Source organism: Oryx dammah, unplaced genomic scaffold, assembly GCF_014754425.2.
Source record: "Oryx dammah isolate SB20612 unplaced genomic scaffold, SCBI_Odam_1.1 HiC_scaffold_18, whole genome shotgun sequence".
In the NCBI taxonomy this organism is placed as follows: Eukaryota; Metazoa; Chordata; class Mammalia; order Artiodactyla; family Bovidae; genus Oryx; species Oryx dammah.
Window position 1 is genome coordinate 117,243,482 of NW_024070202.1, and position 27,204 is coordinate 117,270,685.

At 46.7% G+C, this 27,204-nt stretch overlaps 1 protein-coding gene across 1 annotated transcript in view; it reads left to right on the top strand.

Moving 5' to 3' along the window:
- RBM33 (RNA binding motif protein 33) overlaps positions 1-27,204 on the top strand; it is a 107,040-nt gene that overhangs the window by 59,793 nt on the left and 20,043 nt on the right. Inside the window, exons 11-15 of the mRNA XM_040260527.1 lie at positions 14,360-14,492; positions 14,878-15,221; positions 16,429-16,701; positions 17,875-18,162; positions 21,438-22,115. Of these exons, the coding sequence (XP_040116461.1) occupies positions 14,360-14,492; positions 14,878-15,221; positions 16,429-16,701; positions 17,875-18,162; positions 21,438-22,115 (1,716 nt within the window). The remainder of the gene's footprint in view (positions 1-14,359; positions 14,493-14,877; positions 15,222-16,428; positions 16,702-17,874; positions 18,163-21,437; positions 22,116-27,204) is intronic.

Consider the following 27,204-nt stretch of genomic DNA (forward strand, 5'->3'; position numbering starts at 1 on the left):
AAACTGTACTAAGTGATAATACCTCCAGTCTTAGAATTAAACAGTTAGAATTCTAGGGGCCTGAAGGGCTACAGCCCGTGAGGTCAAGGAGTCGGACATGCCTGAGTGAGTGAGTGAGCACACACAAGCTATGCTTAATGTAGCAATACTAATATTTAAATTTCCTGTTAATGAATTTTATTTATAGAATTGAATAAACATTTTCTAAAAACAAAGATTTGAATGTCAAAGTAATATCATAAGAAAAGGATTCCTTACTTTTGATCATTTTAGAAGCTGCTACTTAAGCTCTCAGCAGTGAGCTGGCGCTTCTTCTGCCATGCTAGTCCCTGTGTCCAGATGGGATTTTTCCTTCATTCCTTCGTTTATGGAATTTAGTGAAGTGCTCTGTAATTTAAGTTTCTGTCTAAAAATTAGATTCACGTATTTAATTTTAGTTACAGATATAGCCATTAGTGCTTTCTTCTCGCTTAAGCTTTTATTCCCAGGACTATTTTATTTTTTCAGATCAGAATTGTGAATCTTTTTTTAAACTATAATATGTCTCAGTTGATAGCACACATATCAGAGAATGAATCCTTTTCATGCTTACTTTCGTATCAGAATATTAATATGCTGAATGTAAAATGTACCTTAGAAGTAGTGACTGCTTACAAACGTGGACAGACACAGGAAGAGACCGTGTGCTCGGGAGTCCAGAGTGCCTGTCGGTCCCTCCTCCCTTTCAGCTCCTTCAGTCCTGCCCAGTCCTGCCATCTAGCCACCTACCATCCCCCAGTCTGCTCCTGAAGTGTTTGCATTCCTGCCAGGACCTTTGAGTGGAATTTCGCAGGACAGTTAGTGATTTTCTCTCTTGTTTTGTTTTTGCAGGGGAGTGGGACTGGGGAGACTGTTCACCTTTCTGCAAGTAGGCTTCTGTCTTTGTGTCTGTTAGAAGTCTGTTCTGAGTTCCACTGTCTTTGTTTTACACATTAGTTTCATAGATTTCTCTTTCCACAGAGGCTGTCTCTGATGTTTTTGTCGTTAAAGTTTTAAGTCCTTTCCTTATCCATAAGTATGGCTAGTCATTTATGTATTCGTCCTCAGAGAGATTTGTTGTTTTTAAAAGTTTGTCCACTTAAAAAAGTAACACTGGAGCGTTGATTAATAATATTTTCAAAAGTGTTGCTTTGAGATTTTGCTGATGTAATTTCAGTGTTGGGTAAAGCATATGGATAAATTTTAAGTAACTCACATTGTGAAGATTCTTGACTTAGGGTATTTTAAAACCTGTTCATTCATTCTGCATTGGTGTTTCTGTCAGGGCTGGTGTTTTGGGGTAGCTAGTTACTGAATCATTTTCATGCTTGCTTGCTTCTTCACGCTTGCATTCTCAGTGCTGGTATTTCAGGGTAGCTAATACTGAGTAATTTGGCTGCTGAATAATTTCCTAGTGATCTTTGTTTCAATTAAAACTAAGTTATGTTCGGAAAGGCCTAGCATGCGGAGTTTGAATTAGGCTTCTTAGTGATTCCTTTGTGAGGTAGACCCTGATACCTGAGGCTGCGATTTGTGTCTCCCGTGTGATCACAGCACCTCACAGGTAGGTCTGACTGTGCTGTGCCTCCATGGAGCAGGGGCCTGGGGTCAGGTGGCGGTGACCGACACTTTTGGATGCATTTTACAGGGCGTTTCATGCGAACCATGTCTGATGAGACTGCTGCAGCAAATTGCATTTCTTTCTGATTACAGCCCTTGCAGGTGTGAGTCCAGACTTCATTCCAGCTAGGAAAAAGAAGCCTTTCTTTTGAACCCTCACTGTTTTTACAACTTGCCTTCAATGCCCTGTAATTATTAGCACTTAAGATGGGGAAGTCATGATGGGCATTTTCTCTGATCAGATCTGTGAGTAGTAGCAGGCAGCTGTGGGAGGAGACTCTTCCTGCTGTCAGACATTATCAGGCTTGCAGTGCAAGAATGCATTTTAAAATGCAGATGACATAATACCCAACATCCTCCATTTGCTAGTGGGTTTCTGATTAATCATGATTACCATACATTATCATACCATCAAATTCAATCATATCAGTGAATTCCCATCTGCAGCAGAAACAGGAGCAGCTTAGCACTGTGGTACAGCTGTTAAATATGGTGGCTGCAAAGCCGAGCGCCCCGTTGACTGGACTCACGTGTCCGGTCGGTGTGCATTGTGTGTGTTGGGTGGAGAGATGGTGGTGGGAGTCCACACCCATAACTTGGAGGCAGGAGTGCTCAGCTGTGCTCAGTCTGAACTCCTGTGACCCCATGGAGTGCCGCCCGCCAGGCTCCTCTGTCCGTGGGGTTCTCCAGGCAAGAACCCTGCAGTGGGTGCCACTTCCTTCTCCAGGGGGTCTCCCGCACCTCCTGCATTGGCAGGTGGGTTCTTTACACTGCGCAGCCTGGGATCCTGCAGGAACACTCAAGAGATCACCAAGCCAAGCCGTTAAGTCTCAGTGTAAAAACTGCACTGGTAAAGTGTGGTATACTATTTTATTTAATTTTGAGCTAAGTAAGAACGTCACGTAGTTGATTTGAGTACCTTTCATAAATCCCGAGATACATAGTTCCATTGTACTTTGAGTATGACTTGCCCAGCTGTAATTTAATAATTCAGCCAGTGAAATACAACAGCACAGACTTTCAAAGTCTTAGAACGACTTCTGTGCAAAGAAAATCTCTGTCCTGTTTTTACTGATTTGTCCTTCAAAGCATACCATTTTTAAAATTAATGTTATTTTTCCTGGAGTCCTTGAAGAGCCATAGTTCTTTTCAGATAAATTTTGAAAGTGACCTTATTTTAAAGTACCTGAAAGTGCTTCTTACAAAAGACTAGAGGTTTTGTTTTGTTTTGTTTAACTGGTAAAATTTAGTCCTTTTGATGCATAGTCTGATCTTTCACAGCTACACATAGGAGTGTCATCACTGCCGTTGACAGCAGTTCCGTCTCCCCAGACGACATCGTGTGCTGCCCCTTGTAGGCAGCCCTCTCCCAGCCCAGCCCCTGGCAGACCCTCATCTGGCTTCTTCTCCTGAAAATGTGGATGAATGGAATCACATGCCTGGCTTCACTGTGGGTCTTGGTTCCTGCACGCAGCACAGTGCGTTTGAGACTCGTTTACCCTTTGGTCACAACAGCCAGGGGCTGTCCTTTCGTATGGACCAGCAGTTTTCCCTTGGGCAGATGTACCCCCGTTAGTCTACCCAGTTGCTTTTTGGCCATTTGAATTCTCTGTGGTCATAGTGGGTGTTAGGAGGGCGGGTTGTGAGCCATACGGCAGATACGTTCAGATGAGAATTTTGAAACAGACTGCGTGCTTTCAGTTCGTGGAGCTGGTCCTGCTGTTGTGCTCAGTCCTTGATTCAGTGAGGAGATACCGTCTTCCTGGAGCACGTACTAGTGACCGATTGGTCAGTGGAAAATGAAGAGTATCATTGAGTAATTATAGTATTCCAGATTTTGTGCAAAGCTTGCATTCCACAACCTTAAGAGGGTATCATTTTCTCCACTTTACAGATAGAGAAACTGAGTCTTGGAAAGGGTAAAAGGTTCACATTCACATAACTGGTACAGGAGGTGGGAGTGGAACCAGGTCAATCTGAGGCTCTTGATCGGGCTGAACCTTCTCCTTTTCTCTGAAAATATTAAAACCCACCTCAATAAACCAGAGAAAGATAATTGCATCTGGTAGGTTGAATCATAACCATAATATATAAGATTTTGCTTCTGAGGAGCGCTGCACTGGAGTGTGTACTTCGTATGGTAGGGCCTGTCATTGGGTGAGCTTGTTAAGAAAAGGTAAAGGAGGGGTGAGATGCAGGGATAAAGAGTTTTTCATTTTATGAAAAAAAGTAGCAAATAGCCTTTAGTAGGTTCCTCAGAAGCAGTATTTTGTACTGAAGTGTTACAACTTGTGGTCCTGCTCCTCCTTGAACCAGTAATGTTCCCATGGCACATGTAAGTTCCTGTGGTGGCCCCCCGCTCCATTCAGAAAGCTAGGGCTGGCTGCTGGTGCTTCAGAATGTTTAGAATGCATCTGCAAATAAGCGAGTACCTTCTAGGAAAATGAATGTAGACATTTAAACAAGGCATAACCTGAAAGAAAAAAGGAACCTATGGAAAACACTGAAATAAGAGGATTAACATTGTGACAGTGGGCTCTAATTCTAATTGTGTTGGGGGTCGCCAGTGGTCTGCATTCCTTTCGTTTAACCCATTTAATCAGAATTAACTGAGAGGCATTATTTAGTATCTGTTGGTTTCTTATATAGTTCTTTGCATTTTAAGTGAGATTAATAAATGAAAACACATTGAAGCAGCAGGCTGTAATTTATTGAAAGATTTCATGAAGTTTCAATGACATTGTTAAGGTATTCAATTAGTCTTACTAAAATATACCAACTGACCCTTTCAGGGAAGCTGATAAGTCACATAATAGCTGTTAGAACCTCTTTATTCTTTGCATTATACGATTAACTTTGTGCTAAGCAATTTATGCAAAGTTTTCATCTTTTTTTTTTTTGTAACCAAAGTTATCAGTTCTTCCTGAATAGAATTAACATAGATAACATCATATAATTAACAAGAGATGCAAAAAGGAAGTACAATTTGTATAAGAATTACATGAGGAGGAGGATAATTTCTTACCTTGGACTTTTAAAGGGATATAAAAGGAAAGCAAAACAGAGCAGTTATTTGAAAAGATTAAGGTAGCTTTTTCTTTCAAATGGTTGAATGACAATAGTACTAGAAATTCTGTTAAGTGAGGTATTTACAACTCCCTAATAGTCTTAAAATAATTCTGCATTTGCTGGAGAGAATTTATTATCCTTTTTACTTGTGAAATGATAGACATTATTGAATGAATATTCACATCAGGAGAACGCCTGACTTGGGAACCTTGGTACCTGAGGATAGATTGGTCCCTGGAGAAGCAGTGTGTGAGAGGAGAAAGCTCTTTTAAGCCGGGAGTCTGACAGTGTGGGTTCATGTCATATTTATTGACAGTGGTGGTGTTATTCATTTGCTCATTTGTGTCCAACTCTTTGTGACCCCATGGACTGCAGCAAGCCAGGCTTCCCTGTCCTTCAGCATCTCCTGGAGCTTGCTCAAACTCATGTCTGTCGAGTTGGTGATGCCATCCAGTCATCTCATCCTGTCATCCCTTTCTCTTTCTCTCAATCTTTGCCAGCATCAGGGTCTTTTCTAGTGAGCCGGCTCTTGGCATCAGGTCGCCAAAGTATTGGAGCTTCAGCTTCAGCATCAGTCCTTCCAATGAATATTCAGGGTTGATTTCCTTTAGGATTGACTAGTTTGATCTCCTTGCTGTCCAGGGGACTCTCAAGAATTTTCTCCAGCACCACAGTTCAAAGGCATCAGTTCTTCAGCACTCAGCTTTCTTAATAGTTCAACTCTCACATCCGTACAGGACCACTGGAAAAACCACAGCTTCGACTGTACAGACCTTTGTTGGCAAAGTGATGTCTCTGCTTTTTAATTTACTGTCTAGGTTGGTCATAGCTTTTCTTCCAAGGAGTAAGCATCTTTTTACTTTCGTGGCTGCAGTCACTGTCCACAGTGATTTTGGAGCCCAAGAAAATGAAGTCTATCACTGCTTCCATTGTTTCCCCATCTGTTTGTCATGAAGTGATGGGACCGGATGCCATGACCATGATCTTCATGAATGTTGAGTTTTAAACCAGCTTTTTCACTCTCCTTTTTCACCTTCATCAGGATGTTCTTTTAGTTCCTCTTTGCTTTCTGCCATTGACAGTGTAACTGGCTAATGCAGTTTAACCCTGTAAACCTGAGTTTCTTCATCCCTTAAAGGAAAAGTGATTGGTTCTGCTGTATTTATGAAAAATACAGTTCGTACTAGGTTTATCAGCCAGGATGTGAATGAGGCTGCATGTAACAGACAGTTCAGCTAACAGTGGCTTAGCAGACCTGGTGTCATATCTTTTGCATGAAAGAGAAAGCTCTTCCGGCTTGGTGTAGCAGTTCTGTATTGCCACCTCTGTTGTTAATCAGTCCTGTGTTGTCAGTTTTCCCCTGCCCAAGTTTCGGGCTGAAAGAGAAGAAGGGCAGGCGGCAGAGGCATGTGCCTGCTGAGGCCGCCCCGTCCAGCAGCCAGCTCATCTTGCCTCAAGGCGGGCCTGCTGATCTCGCAGCTGGGCACCCTGTTGTCCCTCCATTACTGAGCGAGAGGTGAGAGTTCATACTCGGGACGCAACTCACAGGCTTTTCCACATGGATAAAATACATGTTCAGAGTTTTAAGTTGTATAAATAGAGAAAAAGAAAGTGACGTGTATTCAAGACAGAACAGAAAATGGTGAGGGAAAAATGGTGTTGTGAACTTAATGATACCTATTTGTTAAAGTATTTTATATAGCCGATACTTACTGGTAACAGTCAGCAGCTTTTGGGACCTTCGAGCTGAAAATTTTTCTGTTTAGATATCTGGACTCCAGTTCTGTTGCCCATCAAGGCGAATGGAGGCAGTTAGGGGCCTGTGCGTCTTTCCAGATGGTCTCCCTCGTGTCCAGCACTGGCGGACATCGCCAGAGAGGGAACCCTTGTCACCGTGCATGTCGAGTATCAGCCTCTGTCTGTCTGTCTGAACCATCTGTTGTTTTACCTGCCCTCTTCCTCATTCTGCTTCCACCTGGCTCTCCTGCAGGCGTTTGTCATCCTGGAAGTGGCCTTCTTCCCGGTTGGACAGGATTTGTGTATCGTTAAGCTGGCTCTGTCCTGGTGTTGGCCTCTCTTGTTTGTCCTCCTCAGGGTGGCTTTCCTCTCCTTTGGGGCCTGTGTGTGACCTGCCAAGACCTTCCCTGGCACCCACTGCCCCCACCTGGCTGTCCTAGGCTCCTGCACCTTGCCAGTGTCCCTTAGTTTCAAGGTGAAGCCCACAAAACCCCTGTCCCCATTGTTACTCTGTTGAGCCTCTTCCAAAGGCAGAGATTTCCTTGTTTACTCAGCTTGAGTCAGCTGTTTCTTTCTAAGCTGTAGATCGCATCTGTGGCCTTCCCTCCTTTTATCAGTGCCTCAGGTTGATCAGATAAGCACCCCTAATTTGTTTTCCCCGTTCAGGCCAGCTGTGGAATCTCCATGGCTGTCTGACTTTTGACTTTAGAATTTACTGTTTTTCCTGACCTTAAAGCATGCACATGCTCTCCCTCGATTATATACCCATAGGTGACTGTGAGACATTGAGACAGAAAAGGGGATGTGAATGGAAGCCCCTGCCCTTGCTGTGCATAGCCCGCAGTCGGCAGTGTCGTGGCTGGGTGCCCGTGTCTGTCCCTGTGGTGAGGCCCGGCTCCGGTGCGTTCCCGCCTCGTGCTCTGTGCAGGGTGGGTGGGCGCTCGGAGGTGTCATGAACAGGAGCTGCCCGAGCGGAGCTCTCTGTAGTGTGGGCAGCAGAGCCTGGGGGGTCGGGTGCATGGGGCTAGGAAGGGCACGGGGTGCAGCACAGGAGCGGTGGAGCTGGGCTGGCATAGAGTTTCTGGTCAGAGGCCCCCGCCCTGGCCTGACCTCCGGGGGCAGGGGCAGGGCTCCGCAGTGTCAGTCCGACCTGAGTTGTCCTTCCTGGGAAGAGTGTGTGGCTATGGCAGGGAGTCCGCGGTGAACCCGCCGCCATCTGCCAGGGTGGCACGCCGCTGTGCGGCGACGGCCCCGGAGTGTCCAGCACGGGAGTGTCAGCCGGAGTGGACTGACTCCACAGCCATGAGCCCTCGGTGGCTCACCTCGAGAAGCTTATTTCTCACTCATGCCCCGCTCTGGGCATCTTCCTCTGGCCGCCGGGTCTCTCTCCAGCTCCGGCAGGTGGGGGGAGAGGGAGGGCTATCCATGAGCAGTTGTCTTGGAAGCGGGCCTGCAGCTCGTCCCCATCACCTGTGCTCATGTGCCGTCTGCCAGAAAGTTGTTGTGGGGCCATGTGGCTTTAGGATCGTCATGCGTTTTCCAGGGGCGTGGTTCTCCAGTTGGCTCTGCAGCCAGGAGGAGGACACTGGCCTGGGGTGTGCTCCTTCACAGCTGTGTTGGAGGGTACCCACCCACCTCCGTCTGTTCTGCAGGGAAGGTCCCTCTTCTCTAACCATAGGGACGTGGTTGCAGGGTGAGGACGTGCGTCTCCAGGTTCGTGTTACCTTCTCTCTAACCGTGTGATATCATTACGTGCAGGTCATAGCACGTTGCTCTCCTGAAGTTAGGTTGGGGGAGCAGGGGCTGTCGGTCTTGGCTGCTCTGTGTTCTGACTGCCCTGTCTGTGCTCCGAATCTACCAGGCTCAGGAACTTGGGGCCGGTCGCCAGCTCCTCGGCCAGCATGGCCTGCCTCCCTTTCTCTCCTCCCGGAGGCTCTCAGTCAGTGCAGGAGACGGAGGTTCGATCCCTGGGTCGGAAAGATTCCCTGGAGGAGGAAATGGCAACCCAGTCCCATATTCTTCCTTGGCTGGGAAATCCCATGGACAGAGGACCAGGTGGGCTGCAGCCCATGGGGTCACAAAGAGTGGGACAGGACTGAGTGACTAAGCACAAGCCCAGCGTGATTATTAATTATACTGATGATAAGCTAACAAAGCTGTACTGTGTTTGCTCACGGTGGAGTGCCGCCTCTAGGGGTGCCAGGAAGGGTGACAGCGACGGCACAGTGCGCCTCTGCCGCTTGCTGGGCACTCCTAAGTGCTTGCATGCGCTTTGTTTTCCCCTGCGAGGTGGGTCCCACCTGTATCCCCGTCCTATAGATGAGGACGAGGCCCAGAGCGATTTGATGGTGCGTGCTGGGCTGTGAGCGTGATTGTAATGGGAGGGCTGGGAGACACGGGCAGAGACTGTCAGTCCAGCCCTGGAGTCCACTTTCTCAGTCACTGATGCTTTAGGCTGGAGGATCATTTGGAAGTTACAGTTATAGGCCAAGAGTCAACTCTTTGCATGAGGTGGCCACAGTACTGGAGTTTCAGCTTTAGCATCATTCCTTCCAAAGTATTGCTGCTAAGTCACTTCAGTCGTGTCTGACTCTGTACGACCCCATAGACGGCAGCCCACCAGGCTCCCCTGTCCCTGAGATTCTCCAGGCAAGAACACTGGAGTGGGTTGCCATTTCCTTCTCCAATGCATGACAGTGAAAAGTGAAAGTGAAGTTGCTCAGTCAAATCCGACTCTTAGCGACCCCATGGACTACAGCCTACCAGGCTCCTCTGTCCATAGGATTTTCCAGGCAAGAGTGCTGGAGTGGGGAGCCATTGCCTTCTCCGAAATATTACTGATGCAGAAAGAATTCTGCGGCTTTGTTGTGTATTGCTAAAGAACACCTGAATGCTTGTGTACATGCTGTTAGCACAGGGATGATTAGTAAAAGGAAAGGTTTGGGAGGGAGCTAAAAAGCACAATCTGAAGATTCCAAGGGGGGCAAGATTCATAATCCCATATATGTTCAGTTTAATATCAAAAATTGTCCTTAGAAGTTAGAAATATTCAAAATAATCTCCCAGGAAATCTGAAAGTGTTTAGAGACACTCAGGCAGCTTGGAATTTTTTTCTGAAAGCTAGCTACATCAGTCTCCTTTGAGGTCATTCTTGTAACTCTAACAGCTTTCTTTTAGGAAAGGCTGAAGGGGTTAAGGAGGGGATATGTGCCCTGCTTTCCTCCTCTGCAAAGTTAAAGTCAAAAAGTAGCAAGCTTCCTACTAACTTAGAGTGGGGAAAGCCAGTGTGTTTCTCCACAGACACTTTGCCTAATCTGTCATGAGAGAGCCTGTGTTTGGGCGACTTGAAATCTCCTGTGTGGCGGAAGGAGAGAGAGGTGGTAAAGAGCTCCGTTGCAGCAGCCACACGACCAGAGCTTCATCTGCGGGGGTGAGACTTGTGGCTCTAAGGTGCGTTTCTAAACAAAAGGCAGAGTTTATAAATAACCGCAGATGTCAGAGGAACACACTGAGTGTTTTCCCAGCGTGATGTGAGCCTGATAGGAGAAATGCTGTGAAGTATTGTGACTTCGCATGTTAAGTAACGAAGAAAGCCGTGTTTGTTGGCAGGACAGAAAAGTTAGGAAGTTCTTCAAGCTTCTCTAAACTGTGAGCAGAATCAGGGAAGCAAGACAGAGAGAATCCGCCACTGCTGGCTTCTGGGGAGCTGAGCGGAGGTGGCAGCTCTGGAGTGATTCTTCCGCACGTGCGGCTGTTCCGCCTTCCAGGCGTTGACGGTACAGCCGGTGACACTGCAGACCTCGTGTGTCCTTCAGTGGCCGCTTGGGACCGAAGCGGAGGTGGGCTGGGCTGGGTGGGGTGCTGGAAGCCCTGGACGAGGGGCTCTGAGCACAGTACTTCTGAACAACGGAAGTTAAGCTTTGTCTTACTTCTAGGGGGGCCGGTGGGAGCTTTTATAAAGTTAGTGAAATCCCCCTGAGCGATGCTGCTCTCCATGATACCTCCAGAACAGCGCTGAAGGGCTGAGTGGAAACAGCCGTACCGGACTCTCTCTCTCTTTCTCAGAAAACGCTTTTACTCTTCCCATCCTTCTTTGTGATACCGTCTCTCTATGTCCGTCCTCTTTTGTCAACTTGCTAGCATAGCAGTGACTGATGCAGCTAATGAGTTGCTAACTGTAGTTCAGATTGAAAGCTTGTCAGCAAGTCAGTAGTGTGATAGTTCCAACTGCTGTTGTAATTCAGCATCTTGTTCCTGGTTTTTACGTGAAAGCTGGCCAAATGCAGTATCAGAATGCGAATAAAAATTTCTAGAGTACTGCTAACATTAGCCTGGAGCACATGATTCATAGCAGAAAGTTCTCTGTGGATGGAGGTGCAGCTGGGGAGGAAGCCCGAGGGGCGGGAGCATGGGAGAGTGTCCCGGGCAGCCAGGGAGCCGCGAGGGATGCTGCTGGGCCTGTCGAGGAAGGGGCAGCTTGGCGGGCGTCTGACGCGCCGTGTAGAGCTCCACCCAGGAGTGCTGGGGGTTCTGTGGGGACGCAGGCTCAGGGGCCCACCTTGGCCCGGGTGCACACAGTGTCTCCCGGAGCAGCGCGGCCCCAGGACAGACCAGTGGCAGGAGAGTGAAGGAGGGACAGGGAAGAGGAAGTTTCTGAACCAGGGGCTTAAAGGGCTCACATTTTGGTTGAAACAGAAGCACAGAGAGAACACTTTGCTGAAGAAAGCAGGATGTGGACGTTTGTACAGAATGCAATGGTTTCCAGAACTCATGTTTTGCATAATAGTTATCAACTGTGCTTTCCATGTCTGAGTCGGGAAAGTGTCATTTTTAGAATCCCCAGATTTAGTCATTCTGATGACTTCCGTGCATGGAAGCTCCCCTCCTGTACTTTAACTTGCTTCTCTTGGGCCCTGAATCCACGGTTAGGAAGTGAAGTACAGCAGTGCCGCATGACTGGGTTCCCTTGGCTGTGAGGCTGGGGGCTCAGGCGGGCGGGGTGGGAGCCGGCGGTGGAGGGCGAAGCAGGGGCTCGCGCCGGCTTCACACAGTGCCTGGACTCCTGGCCGCTGCTGCCGCCCCCTGGGAGTGCGCTGGAAGCAGGGGCTCTCGCGTGGAGAGCGAGTCCTGGGAAGCAGGGAGGGTTCTCTCTCCCTCTTGTGATGGTGCCCAGACACGAGCCTCGGTGCCGACTCTGGCCGGGCCTCACTCGGTCTCCGGGTCTCCCACCGCGGTGCCCTTGGGGCTATCAGACTAGCCAGGGAGGCAGGACATCGACCCCAAGTCCTGGTGACAGCGCCAGTAAGCCCCCCTGGGTCCAGCCCTGGCATCTCATGCCCACATCTCAGCACATGGGTGGGTCAGCCAGAGTGAGGGCCTTTCCTGGCACAGCCATCCTCCTGCCAACGACGGGCACTTCCACATCCACATGGCTTTCCTGAGGCCTCTCGGGGTGCTGTCTGCCCCGCCAGACCTGCGTCCAGGCAGACCCTGCCCTGGTGGCCTGATGCAGGCCACATACACCGGCTTACACATGATCCCTGTGCAGTTATCTGAAGGGAGCTAACATTTCTTAGGATGCTGTAAAGTTGAAAATGTTTTTTTACTTGTCTTCAGGTATGTGTTAATGTTTTACTTTTTGTAAGCTAAAACCTCATGAAAAGTACATGTGTTTCATTTTTATAAGGCTTTAAATTTAGTGATTTCTTTTACCTTTTACACCCAGTACCTTGTTTGAGGCTGTGGTGTAGTTAATGTCTCTTATCTGTCCCTTCTGTGTTGGTCTCTTTGAAACTGTCTCTTGGTGTTCCCTCCTCCAGAGGAGGGACAGGCAAGTATACTCCATAATAGCTTGAGGAAGCAAGCCGTATAGTTGAGCCCCGGTTTTACTTAGGTGAGCGTTGCTAATTTGTGTATCACGTTGCACAGATGGGAGGCAGTGTGACAAGTCAAACCTTGTCATAAAACAGAGGGCAGACAATTTTAAATTTTATTTTCTGGGCCACTCCAAGAAAAATGATTTAAGCATTAAAAAAAAATGATTGGACCTTGATTGCTAATGTGTTATCCAGAAAGTTTTGAAATACATTTACGTGTGAGGAAGAAGGTCTATAAAACTACAGACAGGATACTAATGCTGTATTTCAAACTTTATTAATAATGGTCCTTTTTAAGTTACTTGACAAAATACCCATGTAAATGCACACTACATATTTCATTGACTGCACACAAAAATATGAGTCATTTTAAAACAGGGGGAAAGTGGCAGTGGAAGACAGAAGGCAAGTCCATTGGGATTCCTAGTGTGATCTGACCAGTCAGTATCAGTGCAGGATAGCTGTTGCTGGTAGAAATAGGCTTTTCCAGCATATTATTGCGTTAGTACAAAAGAGTGAATATTGAAGAGTATCCATATCACAGCATCATATTAGAAGTTTCAAATTAACATTGTGATAAAAATATATACATTTATTAGGGGTACAAAAATGTGATGATTTAGTCTGAGAGTATACGATTATGTATTCTCAGTTATAAACCCGACATTCGTCAGTTCCCGGTATTTATTGCTTCAGCTGTATCTTAACTGATGCCTTTATCTAGAGTGAGAAGTGATGTTCCCTTGTGTCAGCTGTCAAACATTGTGAGGTGAGAATGTCCTAGATTTCACCCACATAGACACAGACTACAAGAATTTCATCTTTGTGGCTTTATGACCACATGTCTCTGTGTCTTTTTATGAAGATGTTTGTGTCTAAATATAATTTTGTTGATGTCATATAGCCAGTGGCCTCACAGGTTTGTGATGTTCATTCTGGTGTTCATTTTGCATTATCTTTAAAACGCTGTGGAGAGAGCAGCTGTTTAAAGAGAGAAGGAAAGCAAATGTAGTTTGCAAAAGTGTTTTCAACATTGTAATGCCACATTTAGAGAGACTAGCTAGTTGTATTAGTAATAAAAGGACAGGAAAATCATTAGAGTTTCAAGTTTATGGGAAAGTGATTTTTAAGTTGAGAAATACTTAATGAAGTGTTATTGAATGATAGTATATATAATTATTGAATTTCTGGAAAAATAAAATGTGGGGCTTTCTTAAGTAAATGTATTTTTTAAAATTCTCCATAAATACTTGAAAAAAATGACTTTTTAAGAATAAGATATAGTTGATTTACAGTATTAGTTCCGGGTGTATAATATAGTGATTCAAAATTTTTATAGATGATATTTCACTTAAAGTTATAAAATACTGGCTGAAAAAGGAGTAAGTAATTTTAGGGTTTTGTTTTTTTTTTTTTTTTTTGTAAATTTTTACTAATAACATGTAGTTCTTGAAAAATGGTAATCTGTAAGAGTTCAGAATTTTTTAGCCAGTGGAATCTGACTGTAGTATTTCTTTTGTAGAATGTGGTTTCTTAAACATTTCACATTTTCCTATTTCATCAGACATGGCTGATTTTTGTTACAGTACACATTCAATTTCTTTTTCTTCTTTTGAAGTAAAGCAACTTCATAGCTGTGGCTGATGGTCCTGTCAGAAAGGTAGCAAAGAGTAGCATGTTTGAAAAGATAAATGTCAGCAACGCTGGAAGTATACATTTAGTCTTTCAGATTAATGGGCAAGAAGGTCAATAATTGCGTGGATTTCAGTAAGCTTAAAAATAATATTCTGCTGGTTCTGTAGTGCTGTGCGAACACTGAGTTAATTTTTAGGTGCTGCATTTTGAGGGTTGACTGTGTGATCATGGGAGAGAGATGTAAACACCCCTGCTCTGTAACATGAGGGCGTATGTAGATGGGGGTGGGGCTGCAGGGGAACAGTCACTTGATGTTTTCAGAGGAAAACTTAACACAGACGCACCTTTCTGAACAAAACCGCTTATTTTCCCGCCTCCCATCCTGTTTTCCTGCTCTTCTTTAGGGCCCTCCAGAGTTCCCGCAGCACACGCCTGGCCCCGTCCCCAGCAGCTTCAGCCAGCCCCCTCGGCTTCCTCTTCAGGACCAGTGGAGGGCCCCGCCCCCGCCCCAGGAGCGAGACCCTTTCTTCTTAGGAGGTAAAGGAGGGTGCGGAGGACGGGAGCAGAGCTGTGTGGGGCCATGTGCCTGGCCATGGCCGTGCTTTATCCGTGCTCAGTCCCTAGCCAGAGATTCTCGGAAGAGTCAGGTTTCTGTGCCACAGCCCTGCCTGTCAGTTCAGAGGCTGTAATCGGACACTAGTGGCATCTGAAATGGGAAGACCTCCCATGAAGGAGGCCATCATCTATAGAGGATAACTAAGGAAGCGATCTGGAAACACAGAGGCAAAATCTAGTGTTCTTTTCAGATACTCACCTCCAGCCACCGCGTGTAACTTCTGTCCTTAGCAGGACAGTCCATAAAGCGGATTTCTACAGAGTGCTCTGTGTAACTAGAGGCAATTAACGTTGCAAATCCCCTCAGTTTCAGGTGAGCCAAGGTTCCCGAGCCATCTCTTCCTGGAGCAACGAAGTCCCCCCCCACCGCCTCCTCCTCCCACGCTCCTCAGCAGCGGTCACCCTGTGCCCACGCCCAGCCCCTTGCCGTTCACCCAGCCCGGCCCAGCGTTCGGTCAGCAGGGGCAGCAGCCTGTGTTCCCCAGAGAGAGGCCCGTGAGGCCAGCCCTCCAGCCGCCAGGGCCTGCGGCGCTCCTGCACTTCAGCCAGCCGGGCTCCGCGGCCACGAGGCCCTTCATCCCTCCTCGGCAGCCCTTCCTGCCGGGCCCGGGACAGCCCTTCCTGCCCACCCACACGCAACCCAGTCTGCAGGTGAGTGCCTTGTGGTTCAGAATCCGAAGGACAGGCTCCACCTTTTCATTCTAGTCCACTGAGATGTGGAGAGTGTTTAGAGAACAGAGGTTAAACTTAATGTACTCTTGATTAAAGACAACTTTCTTAATATTGTTTCTTTTCTTAACTATAGGAAAAATGGAGATAGTGATTTGTCATTTTTTGGGGAAATAAAAAAAATTCAGTATTAAGATTTTGTAAAGGATGTTCTATATATTGCTAATAAAATTAGGACATGTTTTGATAATACCTTCGCTTATCACTGCAAGATTCTCAGAAGGTTAACAGGAAGTCAGCTTCTTTGTCAGATCACGTTCCTTCAGTGTGTAGTGGGGAAAAACGGGTTGCTGCTGCCATATTATTTGAGAGATTTGAGTGCCCTCTGCTGGTGGGTTTTTTCATCAGCTGCTGGAGTGTGCTCTTACCCAGAAGCTTTCATTGTGTATTTTAAGTTTCCTGTTAAGGTGTGTAATGATGATATGCTTGAACTAATTGTTTAGAAACCACATAGAATATGTACCTAAAATAAAAACAGATAAACGGTTATTTCTTAAGATGTTAAAGTAAGATAAAAATTTTCTTCCTAAATTATTTTATTAAAAAAATATAATTTGGGAATTCCCTGGTGGACCAGTGATTAGGACTCCTCTATTTCGCTGCCACAGGCATGGGTTCACTTTGGTTCCCCCATCTGGAAACAGTCACCCCAGACATCTCTCATTCTTCTCAGTGCTGGCATCCTCATGATGCTCTCTTTCCCCAGTTAGCTTCTCACTCCCATCTTTTCATGGTGGTGAGTATCTTTCGCTGCTGCAGCAGTTGGCATTATCTGGCTGTCCACAGCGTAGGCACGCGTTGGTTCTTTCAGTGCTTGGGTATTAGACACAGTGCTGCAGAGAGCGTCCCTGAGGCTGTGCTTCCTTCCTCCTTAGTTATTTCCTCAGAATACATTCCTGGAAGTTCAGAATTTGAGGGTTTAGAGCAGATGGAAAATGCCAGATAGTAGCTTTTGGCTTATTACTGCCTTTAAGGTATCACTCACCTTTACCAACCAATCTGAAATGAAACTTAGAGCCGCTTGAAGCTCCTGCTGGTGTTGGGGTCCTTAGGGAAGGGGCTGCGCTGGGGCGTTACCAGTTCACACGTGGTAAACTGTCTTCTCTCTCTCTCTCTCTTGGCCTGGAAGGGGCCGCTGCACCCCCCGCTGCCCCCGCCACACCAGCCGCAGCCGCAGCCGCAGCCGCAGCCCCCGCTCCAGCCCCCGCTGCAGCCCCCGCTCCAGCCGCCCCCGCCGCACCAGCCTCCGCACCAGCCGCAGCAGCACCACCACCACCTCTCCGTGCCGCCCCCGCCGCTGATGCCGGTGGCTCAGCCCCAGTTCAGGCCTCACATGCCGGCGACCCAGCCTCAGCCCAGCAGCAGCCGGATGCAGTGCCCCCAGCGCCCGGGGCTGCGGCACGTGAGTGTCCCAAGTCCTCAGCTGGCTCCGGGGACGCCTGTTCTGGCACAGGACTTTGGTGTATCTGCCTGTTTCTGTAGTGATGATTGACGCATAACTTCAGAAAATATTTTTGGGTGATAGTCATCCTACCTTTGCCAGTGGATTATTCCTTGGTACTGAGATTATCTCTAACTCCTTGGGCAACTAATGCATATGTGAGTGAATTCAGGAGGAATTTATTGGACATCCATTGTTGTCAGGCGCCTCTCTAGTTCCTGGCAATAGAGCATTGCACAGGAGAGGCGCCGTTCCTGCCTCCATGGAGCTTAGTCATGGGAGAGCGCCGCATTGACTCAAGCGCTGTCAGCAGATGTGCGGCTTGTCAGGCATCGAGAGAGACTAGCCTGTTGCTTTGAAATTCAAAGATTAGTCATCATTACTGTCTTGTCCCCCATTAGATGCACTCATGCTAAGTCACCTCAGTGGTGTCTGACTCTTTGTGACCCCATGGACTATAGCCCACCAGGCTCATCTGTTCATGAGATTTTCCAGGCAAGAGTACTGGAGTGGGTTGCCATTTCGTTCTCCAGGGGATCTTCCCCACCCAGGGATTGAACCCAGGTCATTTCCATTGCAGGTGAATTCTTTCTTGTCTGAACCACCAGGGAAGCAAACCTGTGTTTTTCTTTAAGTAACATAGAGACTAAAATGATATAAAAAAATAGGAAAGAATTTCTAGATCTGGAAAGAGGGTGCTTTGTAACCTGGACTTCATCTTATAAGCAGAGCGGCAGACGATGCCCCCAGCCTTGAGCTGAACCGCTTGGGTACTCCCTAGCTGGCCTCTCACAGATCTGCATGCTCCTCTAGCTATGAGGTCTGTTGAGAATCCTGAGAATGAGCATGACTGACAAGTGTCCTCTCCGATGAAACCCTTCGGGCATCTTTCTCCTCCTTTTTTTAGGGCACTAACTTAATGCTTCGTTCTTTGTTCTACGTGGAATTTAGGGGCCCGTTGACCTTGGGGGTGCCAGTAACCCAGCTGACTCCTCATGCGGGAGTTGATTGCTCTGTTGATTCTGTTAAAAATGTCCCTGTCCTGTGAGGCACCCCAGTCAGATTGAGCTCGTGTGCCCAGCTACTTCCTCCGAGTCTCCAGTTGTGATGAGGATTTCTTGCTTCCTGTGACAGAACACCACTTCTCAGAGCGTGGCCAAGCGGCCAATGCAGCAGATGCAGCCAACGGCTCCGAGAAATAGCAATCTGCGTGAGTTACCGATTGCACCGTCTCACGTCATCGAGATGAGCTCCAGCCGCTGCTCCTCCACACCTGCAGCTCAAGTGAAACCCATCATGAGCACGTCTCCCCCCTCGAGGCCCGGGCTGGGGCCCAGGAATGCGCAGGGGAAGGCCGAAGGGAGAGTCAAGCCGCTTAGCCCTGTGGGTCAGCCGAAAGAGGAAGCAAAGACCGAACCAGAGGTGGGGCTTTTTTTTTCCTTTTTAATTAAAAAATAATACTTGGACTCAAACAGGAAGATCTTATAATCAACCTGTGCCTCTTAGGTAAGAGGTAAGTACTTCTTACCTGCTTAGAACACACTTAGCGTCCAGTGTGTTCTTCCCAGGATCTTCCCACTTTCTTTTCACCGGTTCCTCCTTGTAGCCTAATCACCATATTCATAGAAGATAGTTTCATTCTCACTGGCCCTGTATTAGATTGTGTTTATGTATTTATACAGTTGCAGTTACATGTTGCACAGTCTGTGTGTATCAGGAATCTTCACAGACGGCTTCTCTAAAAGGCCCAGATGATAAATATCTCAGGCTTTATAGTCCGGATGGTCTCTCAGAATGACTCGGCTCTTTAGGGTTAGCACAGAAGCGGTTATAGATGGCTCCTGCATGGGTGGGCACGGCTGTGTGCTGTGAGCACTTTGCGTGAAGAGTCGGTGCTGGGCTGAATTTGGCCCATGGGCCTTAGTTAGCCGACCCCTGACATACACTCTTATGTTCCTGCGACTTGCTCTGCTTTTATACTGGGGACTACCAGGAGGTAGGACCAGTTTTACTATGGACCTTTAAATAAGATGGGGGGTGGGCGTATTTTGTTTTGAATTGTGTATATTATTGCTGATTTCTAACTAGGTATAAATAGGTAAAAATAACTAAAAATGCACGTCAGTGTTCTGCGTGATTTCCAATTGAGATGTTTTTTGATACAGTTTTGATTGCTTAGTCATGAAGCTTAAAATTTTTAGAATATTTCTTTCCATTAGTAAAATTTATTAGCTTACTCCTGGGACAAGCCTCTTCCGTCCATTGGTCTCCTGTCCAAGCAGTGAGTGCGCTTATCGAGTGCATCCCTGCAGCTTCCCTCTGGGACGCCTGGAGTTCCCTCGGGGCTCCCCTAGAATTATAGACACGGAGGCTGGGCAGTGGCTCACATGGTGCACCCCTCAGAAAGCCTGGGTGTCCAGTGTCGTGCAGGCCAGGGCACAGCCCTGCACAGCCCACTGCCGTCGCTGGCGGAGCGGCGCTGGGCCTGTGCCTCCACGGGACCCTTGCTGTTGGGTGCATGTGTCAGACATGGCGGAAGACCTGTATGTGAAAGTTAACGCTGATTTTATAGTGCTGCATAGAATGTGAGAAATAAGTATTGTCTGCTAACTTAATGTTAGTCGACTTAATGTGTAAAAGAGTAATGACACAGAGACTTTCCTCAGGGAAGAGTATAAGCAAGTCATGTTTTCTTATTAGATTGTCTTCTAATAAGTTATTGTAGCAGCTAATGCTTCCAAATCAGAAGTGTAAATATAAAGTAAAAATATTGAGCTAACATGTAAAAACATACTATTAGAAGAAGGGTGACATTACGGTTTTAAAATCAATATATGAAAAAATAATGCAGATTTACAAAGTGGACTGGGATAGTTTAGAAATCTTTGCTAACAGTTTTATCTTGCTTTTAGTTTATGTAGGTAGTTCCTAACTCACGCATAAATGGATTTGGCTCAGAAAAGTGAGGTCACATACACTTGTACGGTGACAGTGGCTAAATAAAATGAGAAAAGTGGCTTTTCAGGCACACTGTTGGGCACACCTGCCCGTCCCTTACACAGTAGTTGGTTGAAGCAGGCTTCTGAAGACGTCTTCTCTAGAGGAAAATGGGCACTTCGTACCTGGAGTGGAGCTTGCAGGTGGCCGCAGTGCACGTGGAGTGGAGCCAGGAGTGCAGGGTTTTGTGGGGGGTGTGTTTTTCTTTTCTTTTTTTTTTTTTGGCTTTTTGAAGTCTTTTATTTGTTTTGCTTAGGTAGATGTGAAATGTGATTTCTCTTATATTCACCCAGTTGATAATGATATAATAAAGGACAGGTCTATTTCGAAATATTTCTACCTATATTCTTGAACATACTGTAACTGTTTTTTGACTCCTTGGGGAAAAACCGAGTGGGTGTTAACTGCCCTCTGGACCTGTTACTGTTGCCCCAGGATGACCTGGCTCTTGGGCTTTTTGAACGTCTGTTTTCCTGTCTTCCCCTAATGTCCCTTCCAGCTTCAGATTTGCTGTTTGAAGTTAGATGACCCAGTTGGTCAGAATTGCTTCTGAGATGCAGGTAGCGAAGCCTCGGCTCTGTGTCTTGTGGGTCCAGTGCATGGGCCCTGGGGGCACCAGCAACCTCAGCAGTGTTTTAGTCTTACGGTGCTGGTTTAGTCGCTCAGTCGTGTCTGATTCTTGCAGCCCCATGGAACTGTAGCCTGCCACGCTCCTCTGTCCATGAGATTCTCCAAGCAAGAATACTGGATCTATTCCCTTTTTCAGGGGATCTTCCCGACCTAGGGATCGAACCCAGGTCTCCTGCCCTGTAGGCAAATTCTTTACCGAGTGAGCTGTGAGGGAATCTTTGGTCTTTTAATTCCAAACTTGTAAGGTTTATTTGTTAACAGTGAATTCTGGGTAGATTAAACCCTATTACATTCTCTTGTAAAGGTTCTGTGAGTGATGATATCTATGATTTTTTTGAGAGAAAATTATTACAATTTTAAGCATGCTTAACTTCTAATAAAGTTTCCTCTCTAAATGCTTTTTTTTTGAAAATTATTGGAGTTGATAAAGATTCTTCTGATAGACTTAGAGTGGTTTGAGGCTGGCATATTAAAGGCATCCCTTATATACCATTAATATTCCAATACTGCAATTGGTAGCATTTTGATTCTGAGGAGAGTACATGAGTTCAAGGTCAGAGAGATTGACTTGGCTGTTCATTATAAGCAATTATTCTGTGACAAATGAGTTTGAGATCAGACTGAAAATTCTGTACGAAAAATCAATAGTTCTAATCAGGCCCTTTCAGGTCATTTACACCCCACCTTTTGTTGGTTCGTCAGAGAAGAGCCAGATAAAACCTGTGTGACAGCAGGGCCTCCCTGCTGCTGCAGTTTCCATTTCAAATATATTTCGATATCGTGAATGAATAGTTTAATTGATTTAAAGTTGTAAATGAGTGGAAATTTACATTATTTCATTTTTAATATTCTGATAAGATTTTCCAAATTAGCTTTAGCTGTGTAAATTTTTTTTCCCTCCCTCGGGGAAGGAGTTCCACTTAAAAGTGTATAGGCAGATTTGAATGGTTTCTTTCAGATCCTGAATTAAAGGGTTTTTAGAAAGTGCCTTTTCTTAAGTTTGTTGAAACAGACTGGAACTGTAGCTCGCCTCGTACTCCAGAGTAAAGCACGTGTGTTTCTGGTTTCAGTTTCCTGATGAAGATGAAGAAACGAGGTTGTACCGTCTGAAGATAGAGGAGCAGAAGCGCCTGCGAGAAGAGATCCTAAAGCAGAAGGAGCTGCGGCGGCAGCAGCAGGCGGGCGCCCGGAAGAAGGAGCTGCTCGAGAGGCTGGCCCAGCAGCAGCAGCAGCAGCAGCAGCAGCAGCAGCAGCAGCAGCAACAGCAGCAGCTCTGTGCCCCGCCCACCCCCGCCGTGCCCGGCGAGCAGACGCCCGCCCCGCTGCCTGCCAATGGTAACCCGCTGCTCCCCTTCCCAGGGCCTCCGGTCAGACCCAATGTGAAAAACAGACTCCTTGTCAAAAACCAGGATGCGGCCGTTGCAAACGTTCCACCCAAAACGTCGGGCTTTGTGCCGTCTGGTGCTCACACACAGTATCCAGGACAACAGATGAAGCCACTGAAACACTTGAGACAGGCCAGAACCATACCTCAGAGCCCAGCTCAGCACAAAGTCCTGCAGGTGAAGCCCGCCAGCGGGGAGGGGCCACTGCCCCCCTCGCAGACCACTCGGGCCGCATCCCTCCAAGGCCGGCCCCCAGAGGCCAAGCCCGGCGCCAAGAGGACTGTCATGCACCGGGCCAACAGCGGCGGTGGAGACGGGCCGCACGTCGGCTCCAAGGTCAGGGTGATTAAGTTGTCAGGCGGGGTAAGTTGACGAGGTCACCGGGGCCTCTTGGACTCTGTGTTTCTCCGAGTGTGTCCCAGCTCCCAGAGGGTCTGTGAAGGTGGGGTCAGGTCACCCTCTGCAGTCCCGGGGGCAGCCCCTGTCCCCCGAAGTGCTGTGGGAGGGTCCTTGAGATGCCGCTGCCCTCTGGGACCCCTGCTTCAGGTCTCTGAGTCTTAGTGGAAAACCAGTGTGACAATTCCTAAAGTCCTGATTTAGGAGTTTTGTAGAATTTTTAACTTCTTTTTGTAGATAATTTATAATAGAATCCTCAATTTTGTTTTAAAAAATTTCCTTTACCACAAAAAAGATAATCTGCTGCGTGTAGCTTTAGATTCAGTGAGTGCCTGTGGGTGGGGAGGGAACAGTGTGTGTCGCTTTTAAGCACCTTTGTCTCAGACGCCATTTCCGGTCTTCCAGTTCAGGCTGGTTGCTCCACCCCCCCATCCCTGTTTGAGGAGAAAGGGGGTCTTCCCGCGGTATCCTTCAGAAGTGGGGTGCACGTCACTCCTTGCCTCACCTTAGCTCGGAGCCTGTCTTAGAGCGTCTGTGGCAAAGCAGCCTGCCTTTGCAGTCTGGGTAAGCCCAGCGCTTAAGCCGAGCAGGCTGGCTGCAGATAGGCCCTGCTGCAGGAGACTCTCCTGTCAGCCCGCGCAGAGCGCTGCTGCTTGGCCGCTCAGTCCTGTCCGACTCTGCGACCCCATGGCCTGTATAGCTGGCCAGGCTCTTTTGTCCATGAAATTTCCCAGGCAAGAGTACTGGAGTGGGTTGTCATTTCCTTCTCCAGGGGATCTTCCTGACCCAGGGATCGAACCTGCGTCTTCTTCATTGCAGGCGGGTTCTTTACCACTGAGCCACCTAGTGCTTTCTTAACCCTGCCGTGCAGTCTCTACTTACTGTAGAAGGTACGCCCACCTCTTGCTTTAATTGTCATCAGTTAACCACAAAATATTTACAGTAGGGAAAGTGCGTGCATGCTAAGTCGCTTCAGTCGTGTCTGACTCTGTGACCCCAAGGACTGTAGCCCGCCAGGCTCCTCTGTCCATGATACTCTGCAAACAAGAATACCGGAGTGGATTGCCATGCCCTCCTCTAGGGGATCTTTCCAACCCAGGGATCAAACCCGTGTCTCTTACGTCTCTTGCTTTGGCAGGCGAGTTCTTTACCTCTAGTGCCACCTGGGAACCCTGTAGGAAAAGTCAGTTCAGTTCAGTCGCTCAGTCGTGTCCCACTCTTTGCAAAAAGGACCTCAAATTCTCAGTCCCTCCGGGGAAGGCAGCACCACTAGAAAGTGGAAGGAGTGTGGAGTCATTTGCTGTGCTGAATTAAGGGCAGCTCGTCCTTAGCCGTTTCGTTAGATGTGTTTCCATTGCTTTTGTTGCTCAGTTTGTACGCTAAAGATGTGAAGTGTTTCAAATGCCGTAAGAAAATTTTTGATAGGCCAAATCTGTCTTTTCTCTCCTCCATTCATTGTGATTCAGAATGTTGATAAGTAACTGGCCTGTGTTGTATCAGATTGCTCTATCTCTAGGTGAAAACCCAAGTGCTCATCAGTTCCCAGCGCCTCTGTGGCTCCTGCTTCTGACCTTGTTTTAATCATGGTCTTTGTCAGTGTCTCATGCTTTTACTGGAGCTATAAACGCAGAGGACGGGCCCTGGGGCCTGGCTGGGAGTAGGCCTTTTGCCTGTGCAGTCAGGTGGCGCCCTGCGGGCCAGTGCACTCTGGGCTCTGGGGGACTAGGAGGGGCAGGGCGCGGCTCTGCTATTACGGGCATTCAACCGATGAACACCTTGTCTTCAGAAGAATTTATCTGCTTCAGTTTTTGCTCTTTTGCTCTGATGGAAAACAGTATGTTTTGTATATGAGATCATATTCTAAAATCATGCTATATGATTTTACAGTACACAGGAAAATAACAAGAATTTTACATGAAAGTAATTATCTGCCAAACGTTGAAGTGGTTTTTTAGCTCTTCTTAATCCTTAAGTTTTAAGTTAACTACCCAACATGTGTAAATCTGTGAACTAAGACTTTTTTTATTCCAGTAATGCCTCCATATTGGCAAGTCCGCCTTTTCAGAGGATAGTGGTCGTTTGTATCTCTCTGGAGTGGAACCGTGTTTCCCTCATGTCCTGGGTTTTTGTTGTTGTGTGTGTATGTGTGTATTTTGGTGGGTAGGAGCTGTTTGTAAGAGAACATACCCATTGTGCAAAAAGGAGACCGTTTAAGAGCTAAAGTAAGTGTGCTCTCATTTCCCCTCTTCCTCTTGCCCCTGCTGGTCTCGGTCCCCTTGCAGGGACTGAGGTGTTGATGCCCAGGACTGTGCTGAACTGGCTGCCCCCGTGAGGGTCTGATGGGGGCTTCCTCTCTGGGAGGATTGACTTGTGTGCTGCATCTGTGGAGAATGTTATTTATGCATTTCAGGTTTATAATTACTTGTTTAATAAAAGCATCTCCTTGTCAGTCAGCCCATGTTCTTGTGTTTTGCTATGATTCCAGGCCTTCTTCACCTTCTCTTAGTACCAAAATATATGTTTTCTTCATAAGATTTCCTAGAGAAGTTTACTCTTCAGAGAGTTTTATTTCCTGCACTTTTTTTTTTTAACCTAAACTGGCAACTAATGTATTAGTTAAATTAATCTTTGCATTCATTGGTCTCCGTACAGGACACTGAACTATCATGGTACATAAAGCTGTTTAGAAATTATGCGTTGGTGGTGATCAGAGTCAAAATATGCATCTACAGAATTGTTAGGAAAACAGAATTTTCTTGGCAGTCTTATCCTGATATACAAATTGAAGATACATTACAATTTAAATCAGGTTTCTCTAGGTGAGCTTTCACCTGTGGGGCAGTGGCGAATCAACAAGAACTTCTCTTTTGTCATTTTCCATATTTCATTACCTCTAAGTAATTTGTCTTTGGATTTTATTAAATTGAGTTTTTTGAAAGGTGAAAGAGCTTGAGTCTTAAGACTAGGTTTTTCAGTCTGCCCTTTCATTAATCATATTGTCTTTAAAGTGATTTTAATTCATACTGATCATCCAAGGAGACTCTCTGGTCTTTCTGTATTGTTCCTCTTTGTTAGAGTTAATGCATTATGGACATGGGAAGCGTTTTCAGGAAGGACGTAACAAAGAGTCTTTCTTGATGTTGGCTCTCGCAGTCAGGTGAGCAGGGTCATGGTCTGGGTTGAAAGCTTGCAGAGCCGTCCTTCACTTTCTTCGAGGGCGGCCACGGCATTATGTGTGCTGTTGGCCATCCTGAGGTTGTGTGTGTGGAGTGTGGAGATTGAGGCCCTTGTCCCCGGGACAGAGTGCACACGTGTGTACCCGAGGGCGGGACGAGGTGAAAATGACAGGGCTGTGGATGAGAGACCCGTGGCTGGATGCTGGTCTCTTATTTCTTTGGGACCTTTCTAACACAAAGAAGGTACTTTATAAATGCCCATTTTCTTTTCAGAATGCTCCTAAGGCCCCGTCTAGAAACGCATTCCATGATTTTATGCCGTATAATAAGTGGGAGCTACCGCTTATCAAGTATTACCAAGCACACTGCTTACCAAGCATAGTTGCTGCTTAGTGTGTATTCACAGCAGCCTTACAGGTTAGCTCTATTGTTTCCCTTTTACAGTTAAGTAAATTGAATGTCGGAGAGGTTATGTTAGTTGCCCAGGGCCACTCAGCTACTAACTAACGGGTAGAGAGGGTGAGGCCTCTGAGTCTTGTGCTTTTTACTGTTATTTATGATGGTTGTTTTGCTGCTCCTTTTCCCCATGTGTTCCTTAGTTCAAAGCAAGAATAGTCTACAGTAGTTTCCGGTGAGTGTATGGTAATCAGGGTTGATTCAGAACATCTTTAGGGGGCTTTCTAGAGTAAGGGAGTGATCATGTTTCATGTCGCTTGCCAACCCTGGTTGGTGGCGACCAGTCCTGAGAATTTTGGGAAGTGTTTGAAGGTACAACAGAGTACCTTGAGTGGTGAGTGGTGTCAGGGCTGGAGGGTGAGTATGGAGTGGCCTGGTACGTTTGGGTAACCACCTGGCCACTAGCCTGGTATAGTGAATTGAAGTGGGTGACGGTGTACCCCGGTGGAGGGTGGCTGTGACTTGCTTTGTGCTATAAATGTGTCTTAGAACATTTCTGTATAAATCAGAGTGGGTCAGATTTTTATTTAAAACTTTGGGTTGAAACCATGAAGGGAACTTGAAATTTAAAGAGACCTTTTGTTATGAGGCACATGAAATCTCTCTGAATTTTCATTTTCCCCCACTTATATTTTATTGTCTGGATTTGTTAGGTGAGACTTAAAAAGGAACACATTAACACTGCTTTTAAAGAGTATTACATATTGTCAACTGTTGCTTCTAAAATTTAGTGTGCCTCCCCGAATATTGTGATCAACTTAAAGAATTTCATTTGATGAAATGGTTCTATTTTTATTACGTAAAACATACGAATATTCTACATTTGCTCACTTTTCAGAAAGCTGCTTTTAAGTATTTAATTCTCATAAACCGAAAGAGAGCAATCTTGTTAAATCATAACTGCAGATGTCCCCTGGTGGACCAGTGGTGAGGACTGCACCCTTGCTGCCGAGCACCCAGCTTCAGGCCCTGGTCGGGGAACTAAGATCCTGTAAGCCCCGTGGCACGCCGCTCCTCCCATCGTTATAACTGCTCATGACCAGCACGTAGTCCAGTACAGCTCCTCAGGTACTAACCGAGCATATGGAGAAATACAAACTGATCAGCATAACTTACTGTAGTCATCCCCAGCCATGACTTGTGATGAAACACCAGAAAAAAGAAAGACGAAGCGTGTGCCAGGCTAGATTCAGGAGTTTAATTGGGCCTGCAGCTCTGTCTTTCAGTTCAGGGGAAACGGAACCTGTGAGGCGTGTGTATCGGGTCACCCGGCCTGTGTGAGCACCAGTGTGACCCAGGGTCTCAGTGTCACCGGAACTGAGGTTCTCACCTGTGTTACTCAGGAATGCTCAGTATTACTACCTTTCCTTTAGTTAAGGACAGGAAGAATGTGTTCTTCCACTGTTCTTTACTGGAGGGGGAAA